General features: G+C 40.5%; 1 protein-coding gene across 1 annotated transcript in view; it reads right to left on the bottom strand.

Moving 5' to 3' along the window:
- Nucleotides 1-12991, bottom strand: part of LOC126237044 (transmembrane protein 164) — a 183590-nt gene that overhangs the window by 26028 nt on the left and 144571 nt on the right. The window contains exon 4 of the mRNA XM_049946805.1: nt 2694-2794. Coding sequence (XP_049802762.1) covers nt 2694-2794 — 101 coding nt within the window. The remainder of the gene's footprint in view (nt 1-2693; nt 2795-12991) is intronic.

Here is a 12991-nt window from a genome sequence, read left to right as displayed (position 1 = left end):
AGGTTACTTTCTGAACCGCCCTCGTATATCAATCTCATTCTTATTTTTGAGATCATCTAAACACATTATAAGCTTATATAGTTTATTTTTTATTCCCCTGATATTTTGGTGAAGTAAGTTGATACCATCCTTAGCTTTGTCCCTATTTGCTGTGCATAAAGTTTCTTTTCTTCTATTTTCCTTGGTGGTTGTCTGCCTGGAATTTGGCTTTAACCTAAAAAAACCTGTCTGCCTGGTCCCAGTAACCACAAGGATCACCCCTTTTGTGACTGTGGCCCCCCTTACAGTATCTGCTAATAGACAAGCTAACTTATCTTTCCCCCTCCTATTAAGGTGCAGGCCATGTGTAGGGTAACCACACCTACCAATAGCATCAACTGGAACAACACTCATGTGAGACTTTGCCGGTGTCTGGAGAATCCCGTTCAGCTCAGTGTTAACACTTCTTACAGTGGTGTTTACCCAGGGCTGATCATGGTGCTGAAAGACCTCACAAACCCCACATTCATGTGCCCAGTTTCTGCTCCTATTTTATCTGGGTCACTCCTAATACTATATCTTGGATTCATAGCCAGGCTGTTTCCTGCTCCCCCATCTATAATTACCTGATCTTCCTTCTCAAAGTCCTTGCATAGCTGACCTAAGTTTTCTGTCACCTGGCTACGGCTAGCACTTGGTTTCACAAAACATGTGAACTGGTACTCTGTCCATAATTTCTCCTGAAGCTGATGGTCCACACCCCTCCCATGACTGCTACCTATAAGCAGAATTTTTCTTTTCCAATTCTGGTTTGATCCCGACCTGTCTTTTGTCTTTAAGCTAGTATTCTGCTTCAACCTACATTCAACTACATCTGAATGAGGCCCTTCCTCCACTACTTCAGATAGCAAGCCAAACTGATTTGCTAACTGAATTTCGGAAGTTTTATTAATTGTTTCCCTTTTTCGCCCTTTGCTTGCTACCTTTTCCCAGCGCCCAGAGTCCTTTTCCGCCCTTAGCTTACATAATTCTAAATTCACGATTTCTAATTCAGCCTCAAGGGCACAAATCTTTGCCTCCTGTTCCACGATTTTTCTGTCCTTTCTACATAAGCTACACTGCCATGGAAGAGCCTATTTATCTACCCTCGTTTCCTCTCCGCTTCACTCGCCCCAATGAAACCACAACCTACAGTCTATACAGAACACCCCCTCTTTCACATTTCTATGGCAAACGCCACACTTGTCACACATGGTTTAATAGTAAAACGTAACACAAAAGCAGAAAATAACTTCAACAACACAATAGTTTCATAACCTGTACTAATACATAACTAAACGCTAATGTAAACAAACTTATAAACTTGCTTCAGGAACTTTTAAACAACCACACAAATTCTTGATGAGAGATACGAATTAATTTAACTTTGAAGTGCTAAGTCTAGTCAAAAACAAATATCTACACTCATATGAAATTTACGCCTAAGTATATAAACAAACTCGTGACCGCCGGCCTTTACGAAATACTTCCTTTTTGATGTAATTACGTTTAGAAAAGTGAAACCTTCAACAGATAGATTAGATAAGAAGTAAATGCACTAGTCTAAAATGTAATATTAACTAAATTAGCTCTTATTTCGATATTAATCGCTCACTTAATGAGAACTTCGTGGAGATACACTAATCATCAATAATCACTTCTAACTACAGAGACTTCAGTTTTGGGGGAGTAAAGAGCTACTATAGAATACCAACCCATTTTCCACAGCCTAACTTGTTAACTGCACCTCATTGTAGCTTTTATATTAAAAAAAAAACTTTTCCAAGAAAGCCCTGTATGGCCTAATCAGTCAAGTTCTGACAGAGCTGAGAGTAGACTAGAGTAGATTCAGTTTTCGTTCCAGAGCCAAAAATGAGAGGATTCTCTTGGGTGTAGAATATGTCAGAAAGTATGACATAAAAAACAGAATATCTGAATATAATATTCACTTCCCTGAACATTTGTCTGGAGATTGTCAAAATATGTGAATACATTACAGTAAAATGGAACTGCTAATATGTACAGAATTAATACACTGTAAGAATGAAAGACAGTTATACACTTTTAATAACTTTATCATACACAAAATACCTGCTCTTGACTGTTGTGACCAAGTGCTGTCAAAACTTGAGCCAGACTGACAGTATCTGTTAAGATTTTCTTCTACAGAGTAAAAGGGGTTGCCTATCAAGAAGTCTTTCAAACTCTTGTTTAAACTGTGCATTATCTGAAACCAAGGTTTTAATAGTTGCTGGCAGTTTACTGAAAATGCGTGTTCCTGAAAATTCGATACCTTCTTGGATCAAGGTATGTGATTTTAGATCTGTATGTAGATAGTGTTTGTTCCTAGTATTGATACAATGTATTGAGCCACTGTTTGGAAAAAAAGGACATATTATTTGCAAAAAATTTCATTATTTTATTTCATTATTTTTGATGAAAAAATGTGAGTGATAGCAAAAATTTATTTTTTTAATAAGAAATAATCCTTTTAAACAACCTGCAAAAACAAAAACAAATCATCGTATGTACAGAACCAGATAATCTATTTCTATTTTTTCACTGAAAATGCAGAACAATCATCCACAGTTAACTTGCCACATGGTGACTACACAAAGAAAAATATTGGTAATATAAAAGATACATTAAAATTAGTAAAATATATTTTTACTTACAAATGAACATGTCTGTAGAACCCCAAAATGGTAAATAAGATTCAAACCATAACTCAGATAACACCAGTTAAAATCTGACAGTTTTTCAATGTTGTACACACCTGAAAATTAGTGTGGAGTGTTATTCAATGATGGAATTTTTGAGAAATTAAATTCATTAATGTCATATGGAGCAACACAGTCATAAGCAATTGAACACTGGAAAATACGACAGGGAATAACTACACCCCGTCTCCCACAGTAGTATTCTACCACCCACCCAACCTACACAATGTCCTTGTTTGTCCCTACTTCACCCCTGTCCCCACTCCTTGTCGCAAGGCTCATATATCTGTAACAGTCCTAAATGCAAGACCTGTCCTGATTCTCCCACTATCACCAACTATAGTCCTGTCACAAGCCTCTCTCACATCATCAAAGACGGAAAATTCCGAGTTTAACATCCATTGACAGCACCGTCATTAGACACTGAACAAAAGCACAGATTACTAAAGGATGTGAAAGGAAATCAGCCATGCCCTTTCAAAGGAACCATCCTGGTATTTGCCTGGAACAATTTAGTGAAACAACAGAAAATCTAAATCTGGATGGTCGGATGGGGATTTGAACCATCGACCGGTGTGCTAACCACTGTGCCACATCACTTGGTACAACCTATAAAAGGCAAGGCCACCTGTGAAAGTAGCTATGTGATCTATCATCTTAGCTGCAACCACTGTGCTGCATTCTATGTGGGCATGAAAACTAACAAGGTGTTTGTCTGCATGAATGGTCATCACCAAACTGTGTCCAGGGAACAGCTGGAACACCCAGATGTTGAGCAACATAATGGGCTTGATTTCAGTGACTACTTCAGAACATGTGTCATCACGATTATTCCCAACAACACCAGCTTTTCTGAACTGCACAGGTGGGAACCTTCCCTCCAATATGTTCTTCATACTCACAAACCTCCTGGCATCAACCTTCACTAGTCCCTGTCATCCAGCTGCCTATCTCTTTGCCTGCTCCTACTCTACTCATCCTCACACCTTCTATCCCGTTAGTGCACCTGCATAGCCCTTTCTTCTCCTCTGCTTCTCTCCACCCCTCTTCCCCCCTCCTTCCCCTACCAGCATAGACTCCTAATGCTATAGCTAGTAGCCAACTAACTTGTCCTTTGCCATGTCTTTGCATGTTACCACAGCCAGCTCTGACATCTTCCCCCACCACTACACTGCTATCCCTCCCTCCCTCCCTCCCCACCACACACCAAGCATCTGCTGTTCCCCCCACTACCAACTGCAGCAAAGTCCACTCACCTCAGACATAGTCACGGTCAGGCCTTAGCATCCAGAGGTGACAGTGGCTCTGTGTGTGTGTGTGTGTGTGTGTGTGTGTGTGTTGGCGCGCACACACACACACACACACACACACACACACACACACACACACACTTGTTTTGCTTTGTTTATGTCCATGTCTGTATCTGATGATAAACCTAGTCAAATAGCTAAATAATAACTAGCAGTCTTTTCCAAAGTGTCAGTGCCTTCATTATGTCATGAGTTACTGAACAATGGAACCTCTAGCTTGGAATATTGAAAAGATGATACTGAGTTACAGACAGGCACAACGAAAAGACTGTTCACACTGAGTTTTTGGCAAGCCTTCTTTAGAAAAAGAAGGAAACACACACACACACACACACACACACACACACATCTCACAAACAAATGACAGCTCTCTGCAGCTGCTCTGGCCAGACTCCAACTGTTGCATTGAACCAAAGCAGCAATCTGGAGTGAGGCAGGGAAGGGGAAGGGATAGCAGGGTACAGTTGGGGGGGGGGGGGGGGAGGGAAGAATGCTGTTTGGCAGAGCATTCAGGGACTAGAAGGCAACATAACAAGGCTGCCAGGTGCAGTGTCAGGTGGCTGTGGAGGAGGAGGAGGAGGAGGAGGAGGAGGAGGAGGAGGAGGAGGGAGAGGGGGAGGGGGGGGGGAGGTAGCAGAAAGGAAGAGGAGCAGAGAAAGGAAAAGACTGGCTGGTGCATTGGCAGAGTGTGGCGCACAGTGAGAGTGATGGGATCTGAACTGGGAGGAGCTGATAGGACAGAGGGGCGGAAACTGTTGGGTGGAGGGTTTGCAAACAGTAGGTTATCGTAGGTTGAAGCCTGGATAATTTTAGGAGCAGAGAATGCGTTGTAAGGATAACTCCAGTTCAGAAAAGCTAGTGGTGGAGGGGAGGATTCAGATGGCCTGAGTTGTGAAACAGCCACTGAAGTCAAGCAAGTTATGTTTAGTTACATGTCATACTACAGGGTGGTCCACTTTGCTCTTTGCCACAATTTAGTGGTGGCCATTCACTGTGGTGGATAGCTAGTTGGTAGTCACACCAATATAAAAAGCTAGGTGGATGGACTGGGCAGGTCTTCCACCTGGGTCTTCCTCAGTAATACGATTCCTGTGGTAAGGGGCTGGGATTTGGAGTGTAAGAGCGATGGACGAGGATGTTGTGGAGGTTGGGTGGGTGACACAACACCACTTTAGGAAGAGTGGGAAGGATCTTGGGTACGATGTCATTTCAGGGCATGAGGATAGATAAAGCCCTGATGAAGGATGTGATTCAGTTGTTTCAATCTGGGGTGGTATTGGGTGATGGACGAGGCGTTCCTTTGTAGTTGGCTCTTGTGGGTGGTGGGAGAATTGGGTGTGTGTAGGAACATGGCACGAGAAATTGGTTTACAGTCTAAGTCTGAGGGATAGTGCTTGTGAAGGCCTTTGTGAGACCTACAGCATACTTGGAAAGGGGGTTCTTGTCACTGCATACACATCATTCTCACATGAACAGACTGTATGGGAGGGATTTTTTGGTATGGAAGGTATGACAGTGTCGAAATACGGTAGTATTGGTATGTTTAATGTGGACAGGGATGTGTATGGATCATCAGAGACAAGGAATTCAGTATCCAGGAAAGTGGAATGTTGGGTTGAGGAGGACCACGTGAAGTGGATGGGAGACAAAATGTTGATATAGTGATCTAGACTCAGGGCTAATGATATCGGCTGCCGTCCTTCACTGGCACTTCTGGATGTCGACACTTAATGACCTGGGCCTCTCTGACCCACATCTGAGCACTCATACACTTGGACTGAACATCTGCATAAATTGCTTCATAAAAATGTATTCTTTAAATGGCTTTCCAAATATCTACTGAATTTTCATGCCAACCTAGGAAAAATGGATATGTGATATGCCAGTCCTAGATGGCAGTTGTAAGTGTGATGTTCAGAAGTTAGAGATTCATGCAACTGCTTCTTCTCTAGTGAGTCCTCTTACCAAATCAGCACTACTTAATGAAGCCACCTACTGCAGTAATCTAATCAGAGAAGTGTTTGATACACCTCTCCAGTGATTTCTTTCTTCAAAAAGCATAACTTTCCTTCTCTCTGGCATTTATGATTGCCTTATTATTCACACTACTAAAACTTAAGAGCTGCATTTAAATAATTTGGAAGGAGTAAATCACAAACTTTGGATTTAGGGTCCACCAGCAAAAAAACTGCTGATAGACCCTATTTGCATAAGTATGAGCGCTTGCTGAAATGTAATGCCTGTAAACTATTTATTCTGTTCTCAATATTGGTTCAGGTATTACGTGTCTTGCATATTGTTCGGTTGGCTTCATCCTTTGTTGATGCAAGCTGCCACCCTCTGCCTCTACCAGGTGTATCGGTATGAAATGAGCGTTAAGATACAAATGTGTCAATAGGGAACATTTGTTGTGAACGAGCCTTAAATTTTTTTTGTTTGGTTGGTATCAGATCTGTCAAAGATATTTAGTATACATCACAACATGGAACAAACATCATCAAATGTTTTCATCATGTTAACAATGTCGAATTTTGTACCAGAAAGTGATGATTTGCGGAAAGCATTAATATTTTGTTTTCATTTGAAAAAAAAAGTGCTGCAGAGTCGCATTGAATGCTTGTCGAGGCATATGGTGATCATGCTCTATCAGAAGCAACATGCAAAAGATAGTTTCAACGGTTCAGAAATATTGATTTTGATGTAAGAAATGAAGAATGTGGAAGACCACCAAAAAAGTTCGAACACGCCGAATTGCAAGCATTATTGGATGAAGATGATACTTTGAGTCAGAAGCAAATGGCAGCAATGCTAAATGTTGCACAACAAACAATTTCTGACTGTTTGAAAGCTATGGGAAAGCTCCAAAAGTGTGGAAAATGGGTGACACATGAATTGAATGAAAGACAGATGGAAAACCGAAAAACCATTTGTCAAATTTTGCTTCAAAGACATGAAAGAAAATCAATTTTGCATCGAATTGTTACTGACGATGAAAAATGGATTTATTTTAAGAATTCTAAATGGGAAAAAGTCATGGGTTAATCTGGGACAACCATCAACATCGATTGCAAAACCAGATCGATTCGGCAAGAAGACAATGCTCTGTGTTTGGTGAGATCAGAAAGGTGTGGTGTATCATAAGCTTCTAAAACCCGTTGAAACTGAATACTAATCGCTACAGACAACAAATGATCTATTTGAACTATGCATTGGACGGAAAAAGACGAGAATGGGCCAGAAGACATAGGAAAGTATTTTTTTTTTTTTTTTTACACGACAATGCACCTACACACAAAGCAAAACTGGTTCAGGATACAATAAAACACTTGGTTGGGAGCTGCTACCCCACCCGCCATATTCACCAGACTTGGCCCCTTCCAACTACCATTTGTTTTCATCAATGGGACACGCAATGGCTGAGGAACACTTCGATTCCTACGAAGAAGTCTATTATTGGGTGTCTGATTGGTTTGCTTCAAAAGACGAACACTTCTATTCATGTGGAGTCCACAAATTGCCAGAAAGGTCATCAAAATGTATAGAAAGCAATGGTCAGTACTTTGAATAAAATGTTTTTAATTTAGTGTTTCATTTTCACAAAAAAACGCTCATTTCATTTCATACCGGTACACCTGATAGACAGATTTGAACTGTAGTGTGTAACATGAGGTGTGTAACTTAATTATTTCAGTGTATTGTGAAACCCGCAGAAAACTGAAAGCTCAAATTCTTAGAGTGCATCCATAAATGGAGCACACTCCCTTTCAGCATGACAATGCCAGACCACACAAAAGTGCTGCGACAAATGCAACAATCCAATGCCTTGGGCTCACTGTTATCCATCATCCTCCATACAGTCCCTAACTTACACCCACCTGTTTCTCATCTGTTTTTAAAACTTGAAGAAAACCTCCACGGACCTCACTTGATATTAGAAACTGGTCTCTCATTGAGAGAAATGCATCTGTTGTTAGAGTGACTATGTTGAGAAACAAATATTCAGACATGAAAAATAAAGATGTGGAATGTTAATAAAGTTAGTTTGATTTAAAAACTAGGAGTTTTCACATAAAAAATTCAGAGGCATTATTTTTCAGCGTGCTGTCACAACTTCCATTTTCTAATATTTTGTATTATGCAATGGTATCTGGATCTTATGAAATGTTTCAACTCATCAGTACAACACAAACTCAGCAGATTAGTTAGTTATACTGCAAGTACAGTGGATCATATTTTGGAACAACTAGTGAGGATGTGGAATGCAGCAGAAGAGTTACAAATGAGATATATTTTTCCAGTTAAAACATGGCTACATCTAGGCCTCTTACCTAATTGAATTTGTACTTCAATCTTAATATACAAATAAAATTTAATAAATGCAACACAATCACATACATATTCATACAAATAGAATAAGTTGTCAAACACAAACAATTTCCATTTGCTTTTATAACTTTAAATATTTGCAGTTACTTTAATTTACAAGAGAGATGGATTATAAAACTATAGTTGCACTCTTCCTTCTTTGCACACAAGAGTAAGGTTAAACTGTAGACAGTGAAGACAAATTTCATTCCTATTTTTGAATTTGTAACACTGTAGAGCACTTACCGCTGAAGTGCAAATGTCTCAGGTTTGAGTCTAAGTCCAGCACACAGTTTCAACATGCCAGGAAGTTTTGAGGTGATTTTTATTAATAATTGTCTCGATACAGTGAAGAGCAGTCTAAAAACAGTATTTTCTGTCTGGAAAGTTGCCTTGCAAAAGTGATGCAGTACATATATGGCTAAATACAGAGCTACATCAGAAGATCATGGTTTTATTATTTTGTTTGAAACACAACCTCTTGAGTATTTTTGCTTTTAAGAGAATTTCTTATTTTCCTGATGTCTCTGGGATAAGCTGGAATGATCTTAAATTGCCTGAATGCTTGTGAATGGTGAATGGTGTTTTACTGTTGCCACATATACCTCCACACTTTTTCTTTTGAGCTGACCACACCATGTTTCTATGTCATGTTTACAAAGTGAATCACAGTGACAGTTGCTATGTACACACATCTGTTATGTACACACATCAAAAAAAGTTTTGCATCACTTCATTTCTGAGAGTTCCGGAACCTGTACAGAAAATTGGAATAGAGATCAACATAAATATCATTTCCACTCTTTTTATTGCTCATGAAAACCACACATTTCATGTTGTGCCACCATACAGCAAGACCTTCAGAGGTGGTGGTCCAGATTGCTGTACACAGCAGCATCTCTAATACCCAGTAGCACATCCTCTTGGATACATGCATGCCTGTATTCATTGTGGCATACTATCCACAAGTTCATCAAGGTGCTGTTTGTCCAGATTGTCCCACTCTTCAACGGCGATTTGGCATAGATCCCTCAGAGTTGTTGGTAGGTCATGTCATCCATAAACAGCCCATTTCAATCTATTCCAGGCATGTTCGATAGGGTTCATGTCTGGAGAACATGCTGGCCATTCTAGTCGAGCAATGTCATTATCCTGAAGGAAGTCATTCACAAGATGTACATGATGGGGGCGTGAATTGTTGTCCATAAAGACCAATGCCTCAGCAATATGCTGCACTATCAGTCGGTGGATGGCATTCATTTATCATACAGTCATTACAGTGCCGTATGTCGGCCCCACCTAATGCCACCCCAAAATGTCAGGGAACCTCCACCTCGCTGCACTCGTTGGACAGTGTGTCTAAGGCATTCAGCTCGACTGGGTTGCCTCCAAACATGTCTCCGACGAATGTTTGGTCGAAGGCATATACGACACTCATCGGTGAAGAGAACGTGATGCCAATCCTGAGCGGTCCATTCGGCATATTGTTGGGCCCATCTGTAACATGCCGCATGGTGTCGTGGTTGCAAAGAAGGACCTCGCCATGGACATAGCGAGTGAAGTCGTGCATCATGCAGCTTATTGCACACAGTTTGAATCGTAACACGACGTCCTGTAGCTGCATGTAAAGCATTATTCAACATGGTGGCGTTGCTGTCAGGATTCCTCTGAGCCATAATCCATAGGTAGTGCTCATCTACTGCAATAGTAGCCCTTGGGTGGCCTGAACAAGACATGTCATTGATAGTTCCTGTCTCTCTGTATCTCCTCCATGTTCGAACAATGTCACTTTGGCGAGATGCCTGGAGGCTTCCCTTGTTGAGAGCCCTTCGTGTCACGAAGTAACAATTCGGATGTGAACAAACCACGGTATCGACTGCGTAGGCATGGTTGAACTACAGACAAAACGAGTCGTGTACCCCCTTCCTGGTGGAATGACTGGAACTGATCAGCTGTCAGACCCCCTCCATCCTGCTCATGTGTGGTTGTTTGTATCTTTGGGTGGGTTTAGTGACATCTCTGAACAGTCAAAGAGACTGTGTCTGTTATGCAATATCCACAATCAACATCTATCTTCAGGAGTTCTGGGAACTGGGGTGATGTAAAACCTTTTTTGATGTGTGTATTTGTCATGGTGGAGGATTTGGTCATTTGCTTCAATTGCTACTTAATCTTTTTCATTGTCAGCTCCTTAGTTTCTCTTTTAATTACACTTCAAATTGTTTTGATTTTATTTTCAGTATTATAAATTTCTCAAACAACGTGTACACCTTTTGATTTTTACAACTCTTCAGGATGAAGAACAGTACTTTTTCATAACATCAAAGCAGTTGCACATCTGTGCTTATGGCAACTGTATACTTGTCTCTTCCTGCTATAGAATAACTTAATGCCTTTTGGTACACAAAGTTTTTCTTTGATACACAATTAGTGTTCCCCGTTTTCATATGGACATGACTCTTAGCGGCAGCAGACACATTTACTTAAAAACAGAGTTAAATTTGAAGTTTATGTCTACTGCTTTTTAAAACTAATTCCAACAATTACTTTGCAGGTACCTCCAGATGACGTCTGTTGCGACGTCAGTAACTATTCTACTGAATTTTCTAGTTAATTCTTTATTTAAATTTACCATGTTATCTTTCACACCCAAGAAGCCATCAAGGTCTGGTAAGTGGGTGATTGTGAACTTCATTGACTATGGTCTTACTTATTAAAATATTGTCAGTTAAGTTGTTACTGTCCACTGCAATTCTGGTGGAAAACTTCACAAATTTATTACAGTTGGTTCAGAAATATTCCTATGTCTTTTTGTTGCTCACAGTACTTCAAAAAATTAACACTGAAAGCACTAAAACTTTCTTATTTGCATATTACTGTTTGACACCCCCCCATGAACCATACACCTTGCCGTTGGTGGGGAGGCTTGTGTGCCTCAGCGATACAGATAGCCGTACCGTAGGTGCAACCACAACGGAAGGGTATCTGTTGAGAGGCCAGACAAACGTATGGTTCCTGAAGAGGGGCAGTAGCCTTTTCAGTAGCTGCAGGAGCAACAGTCTGGATGATTGACTGATCTGGCCTTGTAACACTAACCAAAACGGCCTTGCTGTGCAGGTACTGCGAACGGCTGAAAGCAAGGGGAAACTACGGCCATAATTTTTCCCCGAGGGCATGCAGCTTTACTGTATGGACAAATGATGAAGGCATCCTCTTGGGTAAAATATTCCGGAGGTAAAATAGTCCCCCATTTGGATCTCAGGGTGGGGACTACTCAGGAGGACGTCGTTATCAGGAGAAAGAAAACTGGCGTTCTACAGATCGGAGCATGGAATGTCAGATCGCTTAATCGGGCAAGTAGGTTAGAAAATTTAAAAAGGGAAATGGATAGGTTAAAGTTGCATATAGTGGGAATTAGTGAAGTTCGGTGGCAGGAGGAACAAGACTTTTGGTCCGGCGAATACAGGGAAGTAAATACAAAATCAAATAGGGGTAATGCAGGAGTAGGTTTAATAATGAATAAAACAATAGGAATGCGCATAAGCTACTACAAACAGCACAGCGAACACATTGTTGTGGCCAAGGTAGATACGAAGCCCACGCCTACGACAGTAGTACAAGTCTATATGCCAACTAGCTCTGCAGATGACGAAGAAATTGAAGAAATGTATGATGAAATAAAAGAAATTATTCAGATAGTGAAGGGAGACGAAAATTTAATAGTCATGGGTGACTGGAATTCGGTAGTAGGAAAAGGGAGAGAAGGAAACATAGTTGGTGAATATGGATTGGGGGAGAGAAATGAAAGAGGAAGCCACCTGGAAGAATTTTGCACAGAGCATAACTTAATCATAGCTAACACTTGGTTCAAGAATCATAAAAGAAGGTTGTATACATGGAAGAATCCTGGAGATACTAGAAGGTATCATACAGATTATATAATGGTAAGACAGAGATTTAGGAACCAGGTTTTAAATTGTAAGACATTTCCAGGGGCAGATGTGGACTCTGACCACAATCTATTGGTTATGAACTGTAGATTAAAACTGAAGAAACTGCAAAAAGGTGGGAAATTAAGGAGATGGGACCTGGTGAACTGACTAACCCAGAGGTTGTACAGAGTTTCAGGGAGAGCATAAGGGAACAATTGACAGGAATGGGGGAAAGAAATACAGTAGAAGAAGAATGGGTAGCTTTGAGGGATGAAGTAGTGAAGGCAGCAGATGATAAAGTAGGTATACAGACGAGGGCTAGTAGAAATCCTTGGGTAACAGAAGAGATAATGAATTTAACTGATAAAAGGAGAAAATATAAAAATGCACTAAATAAAGCAGGCAAAAAGGAATACAAATGACTCAAAAATGAGATCGACAGGAAGGGTAAAATGGCTAAGAAGGCATGGCTAGAGGACAAATGTAAGGATGTAGAGGCTTATTTCACTAGAGGTAAGATAGATACTGCCTACAGGAAAATTAAAGAGACCTTTGGAGAAAAGAGAATGACTTGTATGAATATCAACAGCTCAGATGGAAACCCAGTTCTAAGCAAAGAAGGGAAAGCAGAAAGGAATATATAGAG

The sequence above is a fragment of the Schistocerca nitens genome, chromosome 2 (genome assembly GCF_023898315.1).
Source record: "Schistocerca nitens isolate TAMUIC-IGC-003100 chromosome 2, iqSchNite1.1, whole genome shotgun sequence".
In the NCBI taxonomy this organism is placed as follows: domain Eukaryota; kingdom Metazoa; phylum Arthropoda; class Insecta; order Orthoptera; family Acrididae; genus Schistocerca; species Schistocerca nitens.
Note: the sequence above shows the minus strand (reverse complement) of the source record. Positions and strands in the feature narration are given on the sequence as shown.